This window comes from Taurulus bubalis, assembly GCF_910589615.1.
Source record: "Taurulus bubalis genome assembly, chromosome: 12".
Taxonomy (NCBI): domain Eukaryota; kingdom Metazoa; phylum Chordata; class Actinopteri; order Perciformes; family Cottidae; genus Taurulus; species Taurulus bubalis.
Window position 1 is genome coordinate 17238451 of NC_136600.1, and position 25080 is coordinate 17263530.

The following is a 25080-nucleotide window of genomic DNA, read 5'->3' on the forward strand; positions in this document are numbered from 1 at the left end:
TGACTCCGGTCACCTGACAGCCCGCTGCAAACCCCCGTGGTCACGTGTCATCGTTCAAGTTTCAGGAAACTTTTTTTCTCCTTCAGAAAACAAAACTGCCCACGTCCCGCCTTTTCTGCTCGACTACTGGTTACCGCCGACCAGCACCGCGCTCTGATTGGCCGCACCGGGGACCCGTCGCTCCGCGTCAGACTCAAACAACAACCCCTTTTTAAACTGGTTTAAGTGTAATTGATATCGTGTCCGAAGAAAAAAAAACAGCTGGATTTTCAGCATTTTGGGGCTGTGAAATGAAAGCCTCAGAGGACGCAGTCGTAAAGGTGAGTGTGTGAAGCGGCAGCGGAGTAGCGCGACGACTCGGCTTGTTCTTTGGTCAAGTTACAACTTTGTAAGCTTGCTGCCAAAGCTCTGCCAAGGTGTCCACTGTCAGTCACGTTACTTATTTATACATGTCAGTTCATGTGTTTCATTTTCAAAGGTCTGTTTTCTTCTTAGCTTACAATGAAGGCTTGGTATCGACCCATACAACTTGTTGTCGCCGGTTCGAGGCTGTTAGTGGGTGTACATGCAAACTTACACTGAACTTTTGTGGGAATTGTAATTTCCTTTACACACGCAAAACCACTGTCGTTTGGTTTGTCTCTCCTGTGCTGTACATGAAATCCTTCTGAGAGATGCGTAGATATTCAAGATATATATATATATATATATATATATATATATATATATATATATATATATATATATATATATATATGTATATATATGTATATATATATATATATATGTATATATATATATATATATATATATATATATATACGTATATATATATATATATATATATATATATATATATATATATATATATATATATATATATATATATATATATACATATATGCATGCAAATTGCCAGCTCCTGCAAACTGTCAGGAAATTAATAATAGTAAAACAATATCCATCACAATTTCCTGAAGCTGTGGGTCAGAATTGTTCACGTTTTTGCCATTGAGTAAATTGATCAAATAACTGGCAACAGTAATTGGACAAACAGTTCCAAATATATCCAGTTTACAATTACATAAGACAAAATAAAGTAGGAAGTCTTACCAACTGAGAAGCTGAAACTAGGGAATGTTCATTTTTGCTTGAAATTATATTTCCATGTATTCAACCCATAGAAATACATACTGTACAACTTGTGTCCGCCTTTTAAAAATGGTGACTTTAAAGAGAAATCCATGTGGACATGAAAGTGTTGGTGCAATCCTGAACACTAACAAGTTACTGCTCTTAAATGGACTTTTTAGTGTAAAACCAACCATTTAAATTTAAGTGTCATCCTTACTAAGCAAATTCTGTTAAACAAACTACATTAGTCACAGATTATAATAGCAGAAAAGCTCATGGCCATGTTGAACTATTTATAAGCTGATGGTAATTAGTGGGGGAATAAAAAATGCATGCATAAGCTTGCATATTGCACAAAACAGTCGACTGACCTTTTGCAATCAAACTCCCCTGCAGTGTAGAAGAGATTAATGATCACTATAATTATATTTTCTTCTTTTTCTTCTTCCCAGGATGGACTCTAAAACGCCCCCTGACATCAGATAAACTTTACAGTACAGTGACGACTAGTTTAATGCAGTCGAAGATCATGTTGCCTTTGCCAATGATAAATGAAACATAAAGTTGTGAAGGATGGGTGGTGCTGGTGTTAGCAGACCTGTTAGAAAGCCAGATAAACTAGTTATAGTAGGTGGTGAGGACCTGTAGCCAGAAGAGCAACAGAATTGGCTGAAAGAGTTGTAAAATAAATTACCTTCTGTGTAGAATTGAGAAAACCGTTTTGACAGTTAATACGGCAAATAAAGATAATTGGCAGATGGAGTACAGTGAGAGAGTGATTTGTGGGACAGGGGAGGTGGAGCTGGACCCCAACATCGTGAGTGAAGAGGCAGGAAAACTGTATTCAGAGCTACAGGTAAAGCAGCTCCTTTCCAGTTACATGTCCCTTCTAAACCATTATTGTTTCAAAAAACACGCCATGTTTTTACTCTGCTGCTTTTCCCTGTCTCAGAGAGTTATTGAGAATCATGGTGAAGGTGTGGTGGAGTCGCTGGTACCCATCTTTGTGTGGGTCCTGGAGGGGCTGGCCACCTGCAAAGCCCAGCTGAGAGACCGGAAGGAGGAGGCGGAGAGAGAGAAAGCTGAGCGGGAAGCACTGCTGGACAGATACCAAGCAGAGAAAGCACTCAGGAAAGAAAGTCAAGAGGTGCGGACTGATGAAAGCGTTGATGTAGTGTGGGATACAAGGTTTTTAGGTTAAGTGTTTTTAAAAGCGGTGAAAGTCCACTGTTATCTGTGCTCAAAGCTGTTAAAGCAAATAAAGCTGTTATTTTGTTTTCTTCAGAGGTATCTGGAGCTGGATGACCAAACTGAACAAGAAAGGAGAGCCATGAGGGGGAGGGAAAAGGAGAGAGAGCGCAGAGGGAGAGAGCTGGAGAAGAAAGCAAGGGAGCAGGCTGATCATTGTGAGTATTTGAATATTAACAGTGTGTTCTTTCTCGTACATGTCATGACTAGATACATTTTAAATCTGGCTGATGAAGAGCTACAGCCTCTGTAATGTTTTCAGTCATTCTAAAGCTGTATGCTATTTTCTTTTTCTGCAGTAATGGCCTTGGAGGACCAGAAGGCAAATCTGAGTAGAGAACTGAGCACACTGAGGCAAACTCACAACAAGGTCAGATACTGCTGTTTAGTCTCTTGTATCACCACGCAGTGACTTCTTAAACACACTTTTAAAATATTTGGTCATTACTACATTTCATTGATGTTTTCTCTTTTAGCTGACTTACACATATCGGGAACTCATGGAAAAGAGAAAAGATTCTGAAAGAGATTCTCCTTTAAGGTTGTTCTTATTCAGCACTCCTTTATCTAAAGTCATTGTTTATTCTGTAGAACGTGTTTCACAAAGAAAGGCTATAAGATGGCTGTTTGGGACCACTTTGCAAATGTAAATTAAATTTTGCTTTTTAGTCACACCCGTGAACACACTAGTAAATGTTCCATGTTTTATTGTTATTAAATGAGACTTTTGTGGAAAGGGTTAGCGAGAAAGCTATCTTTGAGCATTAAACCTGAAATAAAAATAAAAACCAAACTGATATACCAGTTGTTGGGTATTAATCAAAGATCACAGGCTAGAATTTAGTAATGGCAACAGTTCTGCATGAAAATGGTGCAAAATGTAAGAAAGTAGCATAAATTGAGTTCATTCAGTTGACTTTTCTTTATTGCATGTTGTGTTTAGGAATCATGTGGGTCTCAAGAATAATGATTTTCCATCCAACCAAGTCTTGTCAGAATTCGGTGAGAATGAAAAGGTAAACATATTCTGATCCTACACATAAAACTATATTTTGAATTCATTTTCATACAAGATTTTTGCAGAGAAGTAGCTTTTGTTTCCTCATTTTGTTGCAGATGATACAAAGACCACATTCACAATCTGGTCCTCCCTGTTTGGAAGATCTAGTGACCAAGAAAGAAAAGGCAATTAACATTGCAGTAAAGCCCGCTGCAGATAGATTTATCAATGACATCATAAGCTCCACTCCTGAGCTAAAGCAATTTCATGGCAGTGGAATTGTAAGGTATGAAACCATAAAGTTGCAGATTTCAGTGAAACGAATGTGTAACCATTAACTAAACCCTAGTTCACTTGAGCTCATGTTCACACAGAGCAAATGAAAGATGCATGCAGTTTTTCACATGTCTTACTCTTTCCCTTGTATCTTCATCAGCACCCCAGTTAGATCGAACACCAAAAATCCACCGGGAGATGAGTCGGAGATCAGCATGGAGGACGAGATAAGGGAGGTGGAGGAGAGGGAGTGCAAAGTAGATGAGGTGCAAGGAGGAGAGAGGCAGGAAAAGGTTAAGGAGGAGGTGGAGGTGGAGGAAGATGATCGTATTGAGTACAAGCTGCGTAATAATGACTCTGTGTTCTCCGAGCTGTCAGACCTGAGTCTGGATTACGTGGAGAGCGTAGACCGAGGGGCCAGTGTCAGAGGTAAATTTACACAGAGCTTTGATCGTAAACATGGTTGATGTGCTTCTGCTTCATCTTAACAAAACAATAAACTGCCCAATAATTACACAGTTTGCATTTTGCATAAACAAACTGTAACATTCTATAATGTTCAGTATTAAAGCACAGAGTAATCACAGCTATCTGAGGTGACTGAAGGTGTTTTTTATTTTTTTTAATTTGGCAATTGTGAGAAACTATTTATATCCTACTAACGAGAACTGCAAGTACAGTTCAGTGAAAAAGTTCTCTTGCCATAAATTTCATAAAGCATTACTTCATTTTTTTACTATTTCACACCATTTCATTGAGTTATTTCTTCCTGGATGTGAATGAAGAGTACATATGAATACCAGTTATTATCACCAATATATCTCTGCGTGTTCAAGCATTTCATTTTTTTTTCTGTGCAGGCAGTGCAGACCAGTTTGAGGAGATTCTTTCTCAGTATGAGGAACTGAAAGTCACCCAGTAAGTCCTATATTTAATTAATCACACCTTGTTGTGACTGGTCCAGTGTGCAGGGGACTTTCCAAACACTTGGGTTTCTTTCTTCAATACAAACAAATGAATAAGAGCAGAAAAAGTTATCGTCACTAATTTGTTGGAACAGTTTTCTCTTTTTCCCAAAGTGATTGTCTCCATTATCTTAAATCTTTCAATGTGTTTTGTTTGGAATTCTTTCAGCGAGTCAGTAGACGCTGCCCGTAAGGCGTTGATATCCCGGGTCGTAGAGCTCACTGATGACCGTTCAGCTCTTCAACTGGAGGTGGCCTCTCTTCAAGGAACCGTCTCACGGCTAGAGGGGCGGATGAAGGAGAAGGAGGAGGAAACTAAGAGGTGTAGAAAAATGTTATGTCTGTTCATTCTTTATTAACCTCCTATAAAAAAAATATTGCATTTATTTTTGTTATCATCATTTTTACATCATCTTTTATAATACTATATACTGCTGTTACAATAACTCTGCTTTATGTCCACTATTTTTCCTAGACTTCGGAAAGAACTGGAAGCGTGCCAGTCTGAGGATCCTGATGTAAGTCATTTTCAAATCTTTCACTCAGCAATTGCATCATAGCTGTAAAGTGAGCATATATGTATGAAACTGATGCATACACTCCATTAAATATCATAAATCTTTCTATTGAGGCCTCTCTACCCACATCCATGCGGAACTTCTCTCGCTCTGAAATGGCCCGTGCGGTCATGGAGAAGAACCAATATAAGCAGCGTCTCATGGAGCTGCAGGAAGCTGTAAGACGTAGTCAGACACTCAGGTAACTATGTTACTGAATCAACATAGTTGTACATATGTTTTTGTAAAGTTGATGTCAGTTCCAAGAGAACAATTAGTTTAAAACAAGAACAATTGTGTTCCCGGTTCTTAATCTCCGACCTGATTTCTTTTTTAGAGCAACAAAGGATGAGAGGTTAACAGAAGACAAAAGGTCAAGTGTTTGGGGAAAGTAAGTGTTTTTGTAGTGATTTGGCATTATACTGTATATCCATCCTCCTGTCAATTATATTTGAAGTGAAGGTTATATCCTCATAACACATTAAAGTTGGCTGGCAAACTGCTGAGGAACATGCCCGTGCTACTGTGTGTCAGAGGATAAAGCATGCAGTAAAACTTCCTTGAATAACACCAATAACATAAAACACAATAAACCGTATTTAAAAAAAACTATTGGGTAATGCCAAGATGTGATTTTTTGCCAGATTGCCCTCTGTTGATAAAGCAATCTGTAGACAATAAACACAGTAAAATATGAATCACAAAAGCAGTGGGAATGTAGCTCATGGTTCATCTGAATATACAGACGTTGGAATTTCGGAGTTACACAAAAGCTCCTTAACATTGCTGTAAAGAATCCTAAGCATTATGAGTGCTTGAATAGGTAAACAATGTCAGCTGAGCAACACATACCCAAAAGGGAAGAATCTTTTCTGTTTTTGGATTCATACTGAATCTGTCTGTCAAGGTACACATAATAGGGCGACTAAAATAAACAAGTGTGCTATGTAAGTGTATGTAGTTTATGGTCTTTATAAAATATGTTTTTCTTTTCTTTTAAGGTTCAACCGCTTGTTTAACCTGTCCAAGGTACCTCTAATCCCACCTTCTGCTTCTGCATTTGCCCTGCCAACTTCTCCATCACTCACTCGCTCTCCTCTGGGGCCTCCACAACTACCGGCTATCAGTCAAACTCATCCTGAGTAAGCTCATGTTTCTGGTCATGGCGCTCTTGCATATGCAGTTCCATTTACATCATTATTTGCCACAAAATGTAATCATTAAAAATGGCTCAGTCAAGCTGATTAACAGTAGAAGCATTCTCTCTAGATCTGCTTCTCCTGGTGCTCTCTCTCCTCGTGTCAGGAGGCGAGAACTCTACAGAGAAATTCGCTCCCACATCTGGGGATCACTCGGAAAACGTCAGATACACGGCTGGAGCACACCGCTGGCAAACACACAGGTAGAAGCACACACATGGGTCCATGAAAATGCAGCAATCTGAGAGGCATATGTAAAAGAGTACATGATTTAAAAATGGGCTTCAGCTTCCCAGGTTTTTTTTTTTAGCCTGCATTGTGCATTTCTGTTACCAGATAGCATTTATTTTAACTCTAACAATGAATAAAGAGTATAGAGTGTTTAACATACCCAGATCCGTACATTTCCACAATCCTAACAAAATTATGGTGATTAACTGTCATCATTGTAGGAATCCCATGAACCTGTGCAAGAGCCGAAGGACGTGCCTATTCTAATGCAACTCAGACTGCTGGATCAAAGGGACTCCACAGCCAAGGTAGAACCTTCCACTGCTAATCTCTCTAAATCAAGAACATAGGAGTCTTTACATTAAACCCCTGGTGCATTTAAATGTGGGCCCTCACTTATTTTTCTCTTCAGCTGAACTGTGCGGTTGCAATCACACCTGAGATCTCAGGAGAGGCCACAGTAAGTCTGTCATTATCCTGGTTAAATAACAACTGCAGTCATACTCTAATCACCATGTACAAATCCATCCAAGCATAACTAACTCTGCCCATGAACACAACTCTCATCTTTCCAAACTCCATATCCGCCCTTCTCTGCCAGTGTTCTGTGTGGGTAGTTTCTGGCCCTGCCTCCTGCAGTGATATTACTGTGATTGATCCAGCACGGTCCAACACAGTACTGGATCAGTTCTGCCTCCCTCCCACAGCTCCCGCTCTCTGCATCTGTGCTGTGCCTCCTATAGGTCAGTGCCAGTACAACGGGTTGCAGCAGCTGCCTACAGACAACTTATCTAATGTATTCTGTACTTGTCATATCCCCTGATACCAAACTGATAACTGCTCACTTCCTGTCCTTTTTTGGTCTTGTTATGTCAGGTGACACTGCAGGAACTGTGTGGATCGGAACTCAGGAAGGAAGGTAGTGTGTGCTGAATAAACATGCTCTCTTCAATAAATACAACTCTCAGTAAAATGGATGTTGGCAAAGCACTCTAACCCTCCCCCACCTCCCTTCTTTCTTCCACTGTCTCTCACAGTATACTTGTACACTCAGCCTCTGCTGGCAGGAGGCGCTGTCTGCAGTCTGTTTCTCTCACAGAAGGTGTTCATTCGCTCCAGTGAGTTCTGGCTGCACTAAGTTTTTTAACACATTTGTGTTCATATTCTTTAAGTATTAGCATAATGGGACTTTGAGTTGTGTTCATGTCTTCATTAAGACATCTTTGAAATGAAGCTGCTTTTTGTTGACTCAATCTGACAGGTATTCCCAGGATCAAGTCATAGCTGGTTTAGCTGATGGGACTTTAGCATTTTTCTCACACAGTTCAGGTAATATTTTTATGTTTCCTCTTCATGCTAAAATCTGACTGTCTTGATTGATCAATCTCTCCCTTTAGCATTTTTGACAAAAAAATGATGCTGACTGGTGTGAATAATGAATCGACGAGTGCTGTGTTTGACAGGAGGATGGAATCTACAGTCGCACTTGGTGATGCCTCTTGGATCAAACCCTTTGCAGCCCATCCGCTGCTGCCTCGCAAAAGGTGGCCGCTTGTGGGTGGGATATTGGAACAAAGTCCATGTGGTGGACGTTGTCAGCAAGAAGCTTGAGGTAAGAAACAGGTACATATATTGCTTTGGTCTCATGTTCACATTGTTGTTAACCCAACCCTCATTATTCCTTATTTGCCGTTACAGCAAACGTTCTCGGTCTCTGAACGCAGTGAGCAGCAGGTTCGTTTCCTGTGTGCTGGTGGAAGTGGTGTTTGGACATCCTGCCGACTCGACCCGATGCTCCGACTGTTTGACTGGTCCACAGGACGGCCGCTACAGGAAGTCGATTTCACTGTTTTGGTCACGAAAACATTAGGTGCTTGTATTTCTTGCAAATTATGTTATTTACTGTTGGACACATGTAGTGTGCATATCTAGCTCGGGAATCTGCTGTAATTTACAGCATAGTTTAACACTTTGGTTTTCCTGTTCGCCATGTTCATATTGAGGAAATGCATTTTGACCTGTGATATTTGTGAATATTTCTTTTCATATGTTATGCAGTTATATATGTTTGCAATCTTTGTAGCTTTAACTGTATGTGCAAATTCCTCTTTAGGTTTGTTGCAGCAATTCCTAATCAAACTGACCCCCTGCTAAAGTTTAAAAAAAGAGAAGTTATTGTTAGGATAATACGGCTGTCAAAAGGCTGCAAACACTGGATTAATTATGTGATTATGCCTTATCTGAATAAAAAAAAATCTACACATTTTGTTTTGCCAGGCAACTTTGAGTGTAAAGTCGTTCCTGCAGCTGAGCTCTCATGCTTCTGTCTCCCTCTGTAGGCCCAGCCTTCCTGACACTCTCACCTCTCCAGATCTCGTCTCTCACAGTCATCTCTGGCCGTCTGTGGGTGGGCACAGGAGGGGGGGCCATTTTCTCCATCCCACTATCCATAAGTGAGTTTACTTTACATTGATTGTACTTGAATCTTTGTCCCCTAGCTAACATTACCTATACCGATGATCGTCTACAGCATCAGAGGCTGTTTCCATCCCATATTGCTCCATTTCATCAGCCCAGCTGTGTTACCATGGACATAGACAAGCTGTCAGGTTCATCATTGCTGCACCTGGTGAGAATCTGATTGTTTTAAACCAAACACGCTAAACATTTTAACAACTTGTTAATTCAGGGAGATCCTTCAGAGTGCGCTTGCATGCAGTATCTGTCTTGTAGTGACGTCTTTGCCCAACAGGTTGTTTGATCGTCTGCCCTGGCAGCAGCAATGTCACTACCTCTCAGATTATCCTCAGTGGAGGAGAGGGCTACATCAATTTACGTATTGGTGAGTTGAAGGAACATATCACTGTTGTTTAAAATGGTTTAGAAACTGTCTGATGCATCGGATCAGCGTTTCTCGCTGTATGTTGCATTTATCTACTGTTTAGTTAGTGCTTTGTTTATATAGTACCTAACAGCTGTATGCTTTTTCAGGAGACGATGCAAATGAGGGATCTGTTGAGTTGTCCCAAACTACACCTCAGCGGTCTGAACGCAGTCACATGATCATCTGGCAGAATCCCACCATCTCTGTGCCTAGCCCTGCCCTCTGACATTGATCATCTCCTAGTTCTGTCCTTTTTGGAATGAGATAAAGACGCAGCAGCCATGTACTGTACACCAGCAAAATTAGAGACAACATTGGAATTGGTGCTTTCATGGAACTGAAAGAACCTGTGTGTGTGTGTGTGTGTGTGTGTGTGTGTGTGTGTGTGTGTGTGTGTGTGTGTGTGTGTGTGTGTGTGTGTGTGTGTGTGTGTGTGTGTGTGTGTGTGTGTGTGTGCGCATGTTTATATATAGATGTGGTTGCATTCTTGTTTACCTCATTCATTTTGAACATTTATCTTTTGACTGGAGTTTTCTGATGGATGTTAACGCCTTACTGTTTGCCTTCATCTAACTTTATATCATTTCTGGTCAGTAATTCAGCTGCGCGGTTGTTAATAGTTATTCTTTTTTTTTCTTCTTATTTTTAACCTTTGCACTAAGAACGTATTCAGTTTCCCTGACATACAGCTTATCATTCCACCCAGGGTGCACCAGGTGTTTCTGTCCAACATCTTTTGATTAAAACGTTTAACTTTATAATGTGGCTGCTCTTGAAGCTGTTGTGTACATACTTTGTTGTTAACTGTGAACTGGAAACAAGTATTGATCATCTCTTAGTTTACTGTGCAGCAGAGACAACCAGACACTCCCTATCTCCTGATGTGGGATAATTTATTTTAAATGTGATGTTGTTTTTTATTTCTTTACAAATTCTTCTCCTTCACATCGCATATGGTGTAACTACAAACAGCACATTCTAAATGTGCCTGTATAAGAAATATGTGATATCCCATCTTCTAAATGAACAACTTTGGTGCTTGTCGTCAGAAATTATTTATTTTCTCTATCAAATATTTGCCTAATGTCTTTGGATGTTTTCATTTGTTTTATGTTTTAATTTGATTTCACAATCTTTTGTAAAATAAGGGAGTTTGTGCACTCATTTGGTCTCCTTATGATGGAAAGTAAATTAAGACTTGAGTATTTGTTGACGCTCAACTTGTGCAAAAAGGATATTTGTCATTAAAATGTTTTAAATGATTAACTTTCATTCTGAGTTACTTGGCTTTCAACTAGTGCTACGAAATAAATAGTTACATCAGCAGATGAATGAACAACCAAACAAATTCAAACAGCAGATTCATCTTTTTAATCTTCATATATTGAAATGGATAGTATAGCCTATTGCATTACAACCCTGAGTGTAGTACACATAAAACTACTGAAGTAGAGAGGATACAAATTATTATGAAGACAAAACATTTACACTTTTTTTCTTTCTTCATGGGATCGGAGTGTTTGTTAACTCCACAAAGAGAGCGGCAAGCAACAGCGACACTCCTTTGCAGCAGGCAGATTGGCCTGCGACCTGGTTAAAACAACTCTTTGTGTAACAGTCCAACAGTCAGTCGGTTAGCTGGCCTCTTTGGGCCCCTATTCCTATGTCGGGCTACTGTGAGCCCTGGGGATCCGTATTCTGCGGCTCACAGAGCGGGCAAGGCGGTCCATAGCTCCATCGACAGTTCTCCCAAAAGCCTTTTTGGAGGACAGACCCTCAATATTGCCACTGTACCACATGACCCAGCCTGCCAGGGACAGTAGAACCAGCAGAGCTCCTGAGTACACCAGCAGATCCCCAAAGTCTCTGCCTTGGATCTCCAGTGGAGCGAAGACTCCCAGAAGCAGAGATATCACTCCCAACAGGTCCATGAGCACAGCAAACACGAGGGCCAGCTTACAGTGGGACAAGCCGTCATATTTTGGCGCCATCGCTGCACTGAAAAAGATAAGGGAGGATGTCCTGAGAAAAGTGACCTTGTCTTCAGGACATGTCAGTTCCATCATAATAAAGACGGTCACAGACATATAGTATTAACTAATTAATGGTATAACCACTCACAAATAAATACAAGTGAAAAAGTATATTTACAATACTGGCTTCTGTTCTCACACGCCTTACACTGGCCCTGCATTTACAAATGTGACATGTCAAAACAGGTGCCACACCTGTCCTGTGCGTTTCAAGATCCTTTAATATGCAGACCAAATACACAACACACAAGTCAACATTGGTACGTATACATTTAATGTAAAAAAGAAATCTCAAACTTACCGGCGTGTCACCAGTTTGGTAGTATATACAATTCAACGGCGGTTACAATTTAAATTATACGTTTTGTATTTTTCCGGATCGACGCTCAAAAGCCACCAGCCTACACCGAAACCCGACTCCTGATCACGTGATCTGACACCTGCTCTACCTGTCCGACGTCTCCTGCCCTGCAGAGACTGCACAATGTGCAGTTTGTCCTTTTGTCAAATACTGTATTTGAAGACTATTCAATATTTATCGAGTAGTTACATCAGCAAATGACTCACGAACATGTTACTTTACTACACGCAAAATTATTTTAATTTTTTTCAGAATGCATTATTTATACACCTATCTAAAAAGACTCATCGCTTTAAATACTGCAATGAGTTATAATATACTTTACTAACAAAGCCTCTGCAGGGCCTTTTTTTCTATTACAACCCTTTACTAAAGACGGTCATTACAACCGGAAATGACGCAGGTGAGCGTTAAAAAACCCAGCGATAATTGTTATTGTTAGCTTGTTAGCTAGCAGACGATCTGGTGAATGGAGATATGACAGAGTAATAACGTCTTATTACATGTGTACGATTAAGTTATTACAAACGTAAAGTGGTATGTACCCATTTCTGCACAATATACTGGTGGCATGGGGGTTTCAGTGATGTATGAATGACGGAATATAACACGAAAGATGACTGAGAGGATATGAATCGTAATTTTATATTTCGCAGCTAAATTACAGCTAACGTGAAGCCAAGCTAACGCAGTGCGGAGCTGCGTGTGATGTCGACTCCTCTCAGGGAGCACATTACCTGTCCGCTACAAACTTATGTATGGACATACATGTCACACATTATGTATCAGTTCACACATGCATGAACAGAGAGGTGGACAGGAACATTAGCTGAGGTCTGGACATCACCTTTTAAAAAAAAAAAATATATACATATATATTTATGTAACAAACGTTAAGTTATTTGTACGATGCATTAGTATGAAATATTCCAGCAAGTTATTGTGCATTTCTTTAAAACCAGTAACTAATCAAACGTTTTTTTTTCGTGGTCTGGTTTATGAGATGGAGGACGGAAACAGGACTGACGCTGCTTCCACATCCAAGAGCCACGCAGGCTCACTCCACCTGCAGAGTAAGGTTAATTTATGACCTGCAAATGCAGATGATTTTTAACCTGTAGATCAGGCATTTAATAAATACTGTGCATATTTCCCCCTATTCAGCTCCCAAAAACGAGGACGCCTATGAAATTTCCATCCCTTATGAAGAGAGCAACTTTGAGCAGCAAGGATTTTTCAATCAGGGTGATCAGACTTTTGAAGGTGAATGTTTGAGCTTTTACCTGTACAATAATTGTATTATTCACACTAAGCAAAATATTGGTGATTTCCGAAACTCTGTCTTCCTCAGAGTCGCCCCCATCTGCTGGCTCATCTCAAGTAAACAACTCATACATGGTGATCACCAACCTGCGAACCCAGCTACAGATCTCTCTGGAAAAAAACTCTTGGCTGCAGAAAAGAATTGAGGACTTGGAGGAGGAGAGGGACTTCCTCCGTTGCCAGCTGGACCGCTTCATCTTTTCCACAAAGAGCCAGGGACAGGAGCAGAGTCAGAGCCAGTACAGTAACGGTGAGGACAGGGGACAGGTGTGAGACGATTACCTGTCCAATAAGAATTTGAGTATAAGTTGATTAGAAACAAAACTTTTAGCAAGGCAAGTCTCTCGAGATAGAAAACAATGTTTTAACGCTTTGTATTTGTCTCTCTGTAGGTTATGAATCTAGACGATTCAACTGGAGGGTAAGAAGAGAGGAAGATCGCCCAGTTGGTAAAAACAAAGATTTATGCACTTAACTGCTAAACTAAAAACAGTTCAATATAGTTGTGGTTCAATATAGTTGTGCTTAAATGTAGCATGTTCATGGTTTACTGTATTACACATGTATTCCATCTAAAATGACAGATTCTCAACTGTTACGCCTTTCTTCTCTTCATAGAGCAACAGAAGTCAGAGTCTCAGCATTTCCCTTCACGTCAGTTTATCCAACGAAGGCCTGGCCCCCCAACAATGGTGCCTTCCAAAAACCACGTCTCCAATCCACTAACCAATCAGCTTGCCTCTATAAATGCTTTGTTCAACTCTACACAATCCCAGGCCCTCTTGCAAGGCCATAGTCATAGAACTCCCAATGCCACAGCCAGCGGCAGCAGCGACAACAGCAATAGTGTGGCAAGGTCATCCATGAATGAAATGAGTGGGCATAGCAACATAGGTCCAGGTAATATAAACGGCACAAACCCATCACCTTAATTGATCTAATTATTGTGAGTAAAGATGTTTCCTGTGGCTTTTATCTTGTGGGTTTTGCTGAGGATTTTATTTTTATTTTTTATGTTCTTTCTCATCAGATTCACTTTCCCTCTTGGGAGAACCTGATGAGTACTTGGAGCAGGACGGCTACCTCGAGGAAGAGGAAATGATATCAGGAGAAGATTTACTGCAAGACACCATTAACAGCAACAGACACCAATTGAAGAGAAGGCGGATCTTCCGTGCTCCTAGAGAGCGGCAAAGAGGTAAGGGAAGGAGAAAAATGCTGCAACAAAACTCAATATTTCTGTTTCATTAGTTGACCATATACTCTCATATAACTGCTGTAGCTCACTCTCTTCTACGTTCTTGATCTTCAGTGAAAGATGCTGCTGGAGTGCTGTTTCGCTACAAGAAGATCCTGCTCACATACCAACGTCTGAAAAACATGTCGAAAGCCTTCCAAATCCATGGTGTGGACCGCAACACGGTGGCTTCCACCACACCCATTGCCGAGCTGCTACTAGTTGCCCCAGAGAAAGTGGCAGATGTGGGCGAGTTTGACCCGTCCAAGGAGAAGCTGCTGGACTATGCCCGGCGCTGCTACGGTGCCCTAGATGAGGAGACACTTAGCAGGGTGCAGGCCCTGAAGAAGAATAACCTGCTCCTACCCATCTCCTACAGGTTTAGACACTGAGGAGAGAAAGACAGAAGAAGGGGATTTCTCTCTGGAAAACGGGTGGATTGGTGGTCAAGTTTGGAGAGAAGAAGCAGTTTGATTCTGATGCAGCAGGGCCAGCACACCTTCGAGCACAGAGAGCATGTCTAGAGGCATGGGGAATTATTTTGCTATCTCTTTGTCCTAGATATGGCCATGTGGACTGGGGCTGAGATCCTTTCCTTTTCAAACATAAACATTTCACATCTCACTTTTATTATCAATATGATGTCAGTTGCTTTGAAAAATCCTCACCATTGTTCCAGTAATAATAAGGAAATGGGGGTTCCTGCTACATTCAGAAAGAGAAAAAACATGGTTCTCATTTCTTAAAGAGCAAGAATACCATGTCCCTGTGATTCAGCATGTGTCTTTACTATTGAGATTACTTTTCTTCAGTACTTAGATGAGTGTAACCAATTTAACTCATTAATGTGTTTGCCTCAGTTTGCAGAGACGTACATACCTTTCTTTGGCTGGTAGTTCATGAATTGATTGTCTGTTATTTCAGTTCCTGACAGTCTAAATGACTCATATACATAGCAATTTCTTTATCACATCGTTTCTGTGTGCAATCTTAAAAATACGGGAGCTTTCGCTCACAATGTCTGTGTATGTTAAAATTATGATGCACTCCATATGTTTTGGAGAATTATACTGTACTTTTAAGAGATCATCATCATTTCCTTTTGTTTATATTGCTTTATGTGTTTTTACTGTATTATTTTTTACGTTGTCATTGTATCTTTAACCATTTGCACTTGCCTTAATCACATTTGGGAGATGTCCTTGTGCTAGACAGTTTTGGGCTACTTTCACGACAACACCCACTAAGTTAGAATCTTGGAGTCGTTTTCATTCTTTTTTGCTTTATACTTTTTTTCAGGTTTAAAGGAGAGGAGAAGAACACAGATAACTGTTGGATAGACAAACACAAATATGTTTGTGATATTGTATGTGTTTCATTGTATTAATAACTGTTGGTCCTGCGTTCAGTTTTAACGACAATACTGTTGCATTACTCTGATGTTCCACTGAGGGTTGTACCAACCCTTTTTTTAATTATTATCTGTACTAAAATACAGTAAGTGTCTTCTAATGCTTCTGGTACTGAGACTCTTGCTACAATGCTTTTCTGACAAAAAAAAATCCTTTTGTAAGAATTAACTAGCTATTTGTAACTTTGTGTAACTTCTGGTTCTGTGAGAAACACTGTGGGCATTAATCACACAAACAATTTTACAATGTGAGTTACAGAATTAGCAAAAGCAACTATCTTAGTTGGGACAAATTCATGTGAAACGAGCCCCTTGATGGTCTGTAGTTTGTAAAGGTTTTGTCAAGATTCATAATTTTCAAAGCGGCAGACATGTTAATCATATTGTACAATAATGTGTGGTGTTTAAATCAGTGCAGTGACATGACATCTCTTATATTAAAACAGATTAGGTAACAGTGGAATACAGTGACTCTTGGCTTAGAAAGTCCTTTTTTTTAAGTAAACAGATACTTCATAATAGGATAACGTCCAATCGGTGGAAGTCATGTAATTTAAACTATTTAATTGTTTGTTTGGCTAAAAAAAGAAGCAGGGCAACTTCTGAGCAGGATTTGGAAAATCATACCATGGTACAGTGTTTTAAAAAAAAAAATCTATTTGTATGCCTGTATATTTATGTATGTTGACTGAAATGTATATCTCATTGAAATAATGCCTATCATTCAAAATGTATAGTAAGACACACATGTCATTAAGGCATGTGATTCCTTCCAAAAATGTAGATTTATTAATCTGTAAATCCAACATCACCACTCACTGGAATAGGTTTATGATTGGGGAGTTAAGTTCTACCAATTTTTGTGTTTTAGCCTGTCTATTTGGCATAATTCACATATAATTCCACACACTAAATATACATGATGATGTGCAAAAATGATTTTACTTCTCTTGCAAGCATCAAAAACTACTTTATGCAGTAAATTGTCTTTCACCTAAAAGGAAATGTTTCCTTTGAGCACTTTGTTTGTTATGTCCAGTTTACTCCATTAAACATGTAGTCGTAATTCTATCCTTGGGGGGTAAATACTGAATATTGGCATTATGGCATTAAGAGTTTGTGAATATCTTTAGTCAATTTGATTAACCCAGCTTTGTTTAGGACTCCTCAAAATTGACTGTCTTGACTTTGCCTTGAAACTGGGGACCTTCCCAATACAACAGTGATCCCGCCTTAAACAACATGGCTTTAGCAGACAACAATGAGACTTAACTTAGTCGTTTAAAGAATAAGGAAGGGGATCACGTGGAAACTTCGCTTATTCTCCGAATGTATCCCAGCAGGATGTAATGCGCTTCAGCGTCGTTTTTTCACTTATCCTTACCGGAAACCTGTCATTCATCAACTTCCGGTGTCACGGTACCTGGGAGACGGAGCAAAAAAGCGGGCATACCGAAATCGTTATTGTTTTCGGAAGCCTTCTAGCATTTAAAGGCGTTTACATTTGACGCATATGGTCAAATAACTGCGCATTGTGGACCAGTGGCCGTCTGGGATTGATTTTTGGCTCAGAAAAGAGTCTAATTCATTCGACTTTCGCACCAGCTTGCGGAGGCCGCGCGCGCCTGGACTTTGCTACTAGCTAGCTGGCTAACATTAGCGAGCTAACATTGGCGAGCACGTTTTCTTTCTCAACGATTCTGTCTGTTACGTGGTGAATACAAAACACACGGCGGATGTGTGTGCGTGTTAACGGTTTTGGGATACTTCTGTCGATAAGTAGGCTGTGAGATTTAGCGAATTTGATTGAGCCAACGTTACATCGGCGAGGCTCTTGTTTTTTAGTGTTGTGCACTTTGTCGCTAGCTGCAGCTACGTTAAGCTATCTTCTGCTAGCCGCCGCTGACTGAACAACGCAGACGCTGAAAGCGTAGCAGCCTTCGACTCGGAAATGTCGGACTTCGACGAATTCGAAAGACAGCTCTCTGAAAACAAACAAGGTAATTTAACCAGTTGCACGATAATTTAAACAGATAGTGCCACTATTGATTGTAATCGCAGCCATCGTTTTAGCAAACAAGGATACGTCTAATTACTGGACCGTGGTCAGTACTAGTAGCCCACGCTCTTGATACATTTTATGTGATGCAGTCTTACTGGTGCTCGTTAGACTATACTGTCGGACCAGATGGGGTCAATTTTGATGAATGAAAGGATTCTGTAGTATTCGTAAATCGGCAGCTGGCCTAGTTACTACAATGTAACGCGCATTGTTTCTTTGAGGAAGGGCCGGGCTATATCCTGGTAGTCACCGTGCCTGTACCAGCTGACTGGCTGGGGAAGCGAGCATTCATTCGTTGCAGCTGTTGCGTCCAGTGAACATTTCCAGTGTTATTTAACCTCACCTTTTTTGCTTTCAGCTTTCTCACAGCCTGTTGGTAACACCACGTATTGTAAGTCGCTTTGGATAAAAGCGTCAACTAAATGAAATGTAATGTAAATCACCAACCATAGACACTGCCTTTATCCACAATAAGCTCTCTTTAACCCAGATTTACATTAACACTCAACACACTGCTCCTAGCTAGAACACAACGTTAGTCTATGATTTGGTCTAGTTACACATTGTGACCCTTTCAAACTACATATTTGTTTAGGGCTCTATTTTAAACTGGTAAATATTCAGCATATTTCTATCATGAAAATTGTATTTTTAGGAAATTTCTTTCATTGCATATACAAACTTTAGTATCACCATATGAATTAAAGTTATGTAGGTGGCTCATTGCATTTCTAATTTCCAAGTGCAAGTATTACAAGAGTCTTTGACATGTATACTATGAAGGTTATTAGTATCTATGATTTGCTCTATTTTCACAGTTTCACTGGCTAGATGTGTATCACATTTTATATAAGTAAATAGGCACTCTCTTCCTGCAGCTGAAAGGGATAAAGAGAACCGCCACCACCGTCGGTCCTCTTCCCGCAGCCGTAGCAGAGAGAGGAAAAGGAGGAGCAGAGACAGGGACAGACGCAGCAGAGACCATCGCGGGGAGAGTAAGGAGCGCAGACACAGACGCAGGTGAGTACCGGTTAAGAAACCTACACCAGGACCAAAAACTCCTCCTCATATATTCTACCCTACTGGCCGTGCAGTTTGTGTAATTACCACCAGGTAAAGGTCAAGTCTTTCAGACAAGCATATGCCACCACTAAAATGATATATATTAATATAATAATGTTTTACATATTTTTATAAACATGCACACACTTTTTGGAGTTCAGTATCTGAGTGTGTGCCCATGCATGCATTTTTGCCACACGAGGCACCAGCATGTTTTCGCTACAACCTCGGTTTGGTCTTTGCATCTAACCAGTTGCCTACTGGATTGTAAGTGCAAACAAACTTACGGCCTGTCACTCCAAGCCCACTCATCACCTGTTCAAAATTGTGGGGGTTTATCTTTCAATAACATTGGCAGTTACCAGTCTGGGTAACAGTGTAAATTCACAAAGCTTGATGGGTATCTGCAGCAAGTGGTGACTTAAGTGTAGCTGTATATCCAATTTTAAATAGACTGACTTTAGATGAGATAGCCAGTCTCCACTGAAAATTGACTGCCCTTTTAGTTTAATAAATATTTTATTCACTAAGTTAGACTTTCATGCAAGCTATTTTGGATGATGTTATTTTTATGTTCTCTGTCCATGAGTCCTTTGTCACAGGTGCTAATGACATTGTAGTAATTGTGCCTCAAGCTTATGGGACAAACATTTGAATACACAAAGCAACAGCTGCTTCAATCTCTTTTCTATCCATGATGATTTAACATAGAATATCAAGACTAAGTCATAACTAGTTTTATTTAGAATTTCAGATCCATCCTGGAATCATGAATCTCACAGGCTGGTATTAATAGAACTGAAGTGAGAAGGATTGTATTATATGCATATTCACAATACATCAGATGTCTTTGATGCATGCAGCCATGCAGTACCTGTGCTAGTTCATGGTGAATCAGACTTTTGTTGTTTTAATCTGTTTAGGCTCATGGTTGAGGGAAAGTTCCTCCCAGGACATTGCCAAAATCTATGATAAGCATCTACCAATGTGACAGTCCTGTCTGTCAGGGAAATATACTCTCTTTTGGACACGTAACACTTTTTGGAGCTTAGAAGTGTGGAGAAGGATGTATTTTGAAAAACATGCTTTTTGGTAAATCTGGTGTTGGTGAAATGGATTAGTTAATGTTAATTGTTTGCGACTGATTAGTAACAGTTTGAAGCCATACTTGTCCTGAGTGACTGCTTGAATGCATTCTTTTTTACATGGACTCTTGTAAAGCTTGTTCTTCTTGATGGCTGTGAATGTGACCTCTAGCCTGACTGTTGTTTCTGGTCTCTTTGCTAATTTTAAACAAGTTACTGGTGTTCACTTGGTGTTAGCAGAAGATGTAACATTTACCCCCGCCCCTTTTTTTTTGTTATATACAGCTGCTGCATATTTTTGAGGGGATAATTTCGGCTTTCATTGCACCATTAGTTGTTTGCTGTGAGGCTCAATGAATGCACCAGTTTGTCATTTGGACTTCAGAGATGTTGCGCTTTTTAGATACGCACAGATTGCCAAAGGCTTGTGATAGCTTTTTGGTGAGGTCATAGAAATACAGGTTCTAATTTTGTGAAGTGGAAATGTTGGTGACAGTCATGATTGATTTTTCAGAGAAATGTGAAACCCTTCCAATGTCATTTCAGCTCACCAGCAGCCCCTTTCCCCCAGGACAATGCTGGAAGGTAATAAAGCAAACTAGCACAAAGTCGGTTTGGGCATTATTGCAACAACTGCAATTTAATGACCTGATTCAATGTAGTGTTGACTCACTATGTAAATGTCTTTCTTGATTGGCTTTTCTGTCCCTTCGTCATTAAGTGAACATGGTTTTGATTGATACAAGTTACCAGATGTTTTTGTATATTTTTTTTGAGGACCTGACTCAACATCTGATCTAGTATTTTACTGCTGAGCTAATGAGGGCTATCTTTTACATGTTGATTGTTTTGCCGTTAATTCACCTTCTGTTCCTCCCCACACAGTCGTTCTCCGCACCGTGAGAAGAAGAAGAACAAGGTGAAGAAGTACTGGGATGTCCCTCCACCTGGGTTCGAACACATCACTCCCATGCAGTACAAAGCCATGCAAGGTAGCCATCCCAGTTCCCTTTTGTATTTGATGCGTTTTATTAAGGTTGCTAGTTTTGAGTTTAATAATTGTTACCCACGTGTTTACTACAGTTGTTAGTGCAACCTTTCTTACTGCATCAGTAATATGCGCATCAAGCTACTGTATGGGTTGAGTTCAAATTACAACTACATTGTTGAGTGATTCCTGTCTTTGCTCTCTAGCTGCAGGCCAGATCCCTGCCACAGCCCTCCTGCCGACCATGACTCCAGATGGCCTGGCTGTTACTCCCACCCCAGTACCTGTAGTGGGCAGCCAGATGACCCGGCAGGCCCGCCGGCTCTACGTTGGCAACATACCCTTTGGTATCACAGAGGTGAGGAACGCAGCAGCATTTGGCTTTTTGAATGGAAGGTTATAAACCTGAACAAGATTTGTTAATGTGGCTGTGGTTTTTACTTATTTCAATACAAATGTTAAATAACTCTGTTCCATAACCCACCCCCCTCCTACCTCACCACCGCCCTTTCTGTGTAGGAGTCTATGATGGACTTCTTCAATGCCCAGATGCGTTTGGGTGGTCTTACTCAGGCCCCTGGGAACCCTGTTCTTGCAGTACAGATCAACCAGGATAAGAATTTTGCCTTTCTTGAGGTGAAGTAACGGTTAATTTGTAACATGCCATCTGTTCTCCTTGGGTAGGTCTTAACAATGTAGAATTTAATCGCCTCTGATTTTGTTTGTGTAGTTCCGTTCAGTGGACGAAACAACACAGGCAATGGCCTTTGATGGTATAATCTTTCAAGGCCAGAGTCTCAAGATTCGTCGTCCACACGATTACCAGCCCCTGCCCGGCATGAGCGAGAACCCCAGTGTCTATGTGCCTGGTACACAGCCAATTAATGGTTTTTAACCCTAAGTACTTGTGGCATAATTCATGAGTAATCAGTGATACATGGATCACAGGAGCTTGCTCTCTGTGTGTAGTCTTGTTATGCTTCTTACTGTTGTCTTCATGTCTCCTGCAGGTGTGGTGTCTACTGTGGTGCCTGACTCTGCTCACAAGCTCTTCATTGGCGGCTTGCCCAACTACCTGAACGACGACCAGGTCAGTATTTCTGAATGAAGCTGCTTTGCCTCCAAACTGTTTATGTTCGGTTCCAAAACGGTTAACTAACCATAGCTATTGGTATTAGTAGATTGGGCTTGAAGAAAAGGCCGTCAGATTATATTTTTGAGTCCTGCATCGCTTAAGGGCCTCATATTACCATGTGTACAGCATCCTATGGGTTTTGTTCATGTTGCAACAGTAGTGCAAATACAAAATAAAATATAAAAACTGATAAATTATAAGATGAGAAAGATTATTTGCTTGCAGTGATTATAGCCCTGTCAAAAATAATAATACTAAACTTACACCTTGTTCACACGATCAGTGGACATGTTTGAAGTATTCCTCTTTTGTCTTATGTGTCTCAGGTGAAGGAGCTCTTGACGTCATTTGGGCCTCTGAAAGCCTTCAACTTGGTGAAGGACAGTGCTACTGGCTTATCTAAAGGATATGCCTTTTGTGAATATGTGGATGTCAACCTTAATGACCAGGTAGGCAATGCTACAGAAACAAAGTTATCCAGATGCTACTAAATTTCCACACTTGCTTTGGTTTTTGAAAGCATAATTTAAATCCTGAATGTTTTGCAGGCTATTGCTGGGCTGAATGGCATGCAGCTGGGAGACAAGAAGCTGCTGGTGCAGAGAGCCAGTGTGGGATCCAAGAACGCCACTCTGGTGAGTGTCCAAAGACCGGACAGATGACAGCAGGGTGGTGGGAAGCTGGATGGTCTTAGATGTAGACGGGGAGGCAAAGTTAACTAATTGGACAACCATCCCTTATAAAGATGCAGATATCTTCTTCGAAAATAAACATAGCCGTTTGATTCGACGATTGTCGGAAAGCTAATTCCTACGTCAACCACATTTTCAATGCTTTTGGTTCTAAATAAATATTATTTTGTCTGTCTTGGCAAAACAATTTATCACAGGCCCTGTTGAGGATTCATACATTACATTGATTTACTTAGCAGAACTCGAAACATAAGTGCTGTTGCTCAACTAGATTAGGCCCATCTTACATTTAACAAGATGTTATGAAATATCCATTCTATAACATATTAAACTAGAACGTCACTCAGCATGTGGACCTCTTCCCAGGCTGGTTCCATAAGTGACATTTTTTTCCAATATTGGTCAATACACCATTCTCCTTAATGATGGATGATTCTGGTTTATCAAAACATGTTCTAACACACTGATATAGGTTAATATGGAGGAAAGAATTGTGTTCAATTTGACTAGAGTGCAGTCAGAAAGTTATTGATTTCCCAGAAATCAGAATTTCCCACTTGTAAACCTTTTCCTTTTTCAGTAATTCAGAATGACATTGAAGATGTCTTGCAGCTCGTCATAATACTCGGAGCACGTTGTTATGTAAAGTATGCCATTGACCCTGTTCTAACCGTTCTATCTGTCCTTGCAGACGAGTATAAATCAGACCCCAGTGACGCTGCAGGTGCCGGGCATGAATAGCTCAGTGACTCAAATGGGTGGTCTGCCCACTGAGGTGCTGTGTCTGATGAACATGGTGGCGCCAGAAGAGCTGCTGGATGATGAAGAATATGAGGAGATTGTGGAGGATGTCAGGGATGAGTGCAGCAAGTACGGCCAAGTTAAGAGCATTGAGATACCGCGACCTGTGGACGGCCTGGAGGTGCCTGGGACTGGCAAGGTAGGAACTGCTGTCTTTGATTTGATCATCCAGAATCTGATTCGTCATGTGTTGGATATCTGAGAGTATACGTTTTTTTTTTTGTCGTTATAATTGTCATTTTACCCTCCCTCTCCTCTATAGATCTTTGTGGAGTTCATGTCCGTTTTTGACTCCCAGAAGGCCATGCAGGGTCTGACAGGAAGGAAGTTTGCCAACAGGGTGGTGGTGACCAAATACTGCGATCCAGATGCTTATCACCGCCGGGACTTCTGGTAGAGGAGGCATGAAGAGAAGAGCGGGTGGGGGGAGGGAATGAGGGAGGGAGGGAGGGAGGGAGGGTACATGTATTGTCCATTTTCAAATCGGCCCCCTGATTGATTTGGCAGAGCAACGTTTCAGGTAGATCTGAGAGTATTAATCATTTGACAAATGGATTTGGTGATATTCAATTAATCATTTGAGATCTATGTGACATGTCCAGCAGTTAAAACAATTTTTCGGAATTGGAGAAGAGTGGGGAGTGTTTATATTGAGTCCATAACAGAGAGGGGGCTAGGTTTGGGTGGTATGGGTGTAGCTGGGTGGGTGGGGAAGAATTTTTGAGAAATGTGTGTAATAATAGGTTCAGGATGGGGTCAACAATTTTTATACTTTGAGACGGGGATGTCATTGTGGGTGGGAGGGGGGTACCACACTTTAAGGTTTGTATTTAAATGGAGGCAGCCTGTTTTAAGTACATTAGGAAGAAGTTGCAGTCGGGAACTAACTGGACTATTCTGATGGAGAAGAGGGATAGTGAAAACAGGAAGTGTATATTTGTGAGGGGGAGATGGAGAGGAAGATGAGGGCATTTTGGTTTGACCATCTAATCTAGATACACAGTAGCTGTAACATTCACTTCTGTTTTGCCACCACCATTAGAGCGGTGAGAGGAGTCCTCATTTTTCATTTTCTTTTCTGATTTGAATTGTATAATTTTTATTTTGCGTTCCTTCAATTTTTATCAGACTACTGCCCCCCTCAGGACGATTGTTAGAATATGTTGTCTAATTGGACTCTTATCTAAATGTCAACTGTAATTGTTCCAATACCGTGTGTAGCTTCACTGATTTGAGCTGTAATATCACCTTATATTCAGGCCGCAGAATAACATGAGCTGCGGAAAAGAGCGTTTTCAACTATACCGTTTTGAGTTCCTTTTTTCTGTTTTGTGTAACTTTTTTTTTTCACACCCATCCTATTATGTGCACAGCTTTTAACAGGTGAGGTTGTTTG

The 25080-nt window shown here is 40.5% G+C and overlaps 3 protein-coding genes across 4 annotated transcripts; all 3 read left to right on the forward strand.

Annotated features, from left to right (window-relative positions):
* Positions 1–1891: 1891 nt before the first annotated feature.
* Positions 1892–9951, forward strand: LOC306744273 (C-Jun-amino-terminal kinase-interacting protein 4; the record flags this gene model as incomplete). The annotated part of the gene is made up of 27 exons (XM_079226885.1): positions 1892–1990; positions 2087–2281; positions 2420–2540; positions 2682–2752; positions 2859–2923; positions 3326–3398; positions 3499–3668; positions 3819–4087; positions 4519–4576; positions 4793–4945; positions 5099–5141; positions 5255–5382; positions 5518–5571; positions 6182–6322; positions 6450–6582; positions 6832–6918; positions 7023–7070; positions 7212–7353; positions 7487–7529; positions 7648–7728; positions 7872–7939; positions 8074–8222; positions 8309–8480; positions 8950–9063; positions 9141–9239; positions 9363–9452; positions 9602–9951. 27 exons carry the CDS (start codon positions 1892–1894, stop codon positions 9718–9720), a joined length of 2985 nt encoding a protein of 994 aa, XP_079083011.1. The 3' UTR covers positions 9721–9951.
* A 2940-nt stretch (positions 9952–12891) lies between these two features.
* On the forward strand, positions 12892–16321 carry ccdc106a (coiled-coil domain containing 106a; the record flags this gene model as incomplete). The annotated part of the gene is made up of 7 exons (XM_079228094.1): positions 12892–12961; positions 13053–13151; positions 13240–13461; positions 13604–13660; positions 13830–14111; positions 14242–14409; positions 14524–16321. The coding sequence occupies 7 exons, from the start codon at positions 12892–12894 to the stop codon at positions 14838–14840; spliced, it is 1215 nt and encodes a 404-aa protein (XP_079084220.1). The 3' UTR covers positions 14841–16321.
* Positions 16322–17779: 1458 nt separating this feature from the next.
* Positions 17780–24098, forward strand: u2af2a (U2 small nuclear RNA auxiliary factor 2a). Of its 2 annotated transcripts, none has more exons than XM_079228143.1 (12): positions 17780–17859; positions 18800–18941; positions 20615–20653; positions 20954–21060; positions 21263–21414; positions 21576–21692; positions 21787–21943; positions 22067–22146; positions 22518–22640; positions 22740–22826; positions 23575–23823; positions 23947–24098. In XM_079228143.1, the coding sequence occupies exons 1-12, from the start codon at positions 17811–17813 to the stop codon at positions 24079–24081; spliced, it is 1437 nt and encodes a 478-aa protein (XP_079084269.1). In that variant the 5' UTR covers positions 17780–17810; the 3' UTR covers positions 24082–24098. The 2 variants fall into 2 exon arrangements, with proteins under 2 accessions (XP_079084269.1, XP_079084270.1); XM_079228144.1 differs by having other exon boundaries at positions 21787–21925.
* Positions 24099–25080: the final 982 nt, after the last annotated feature.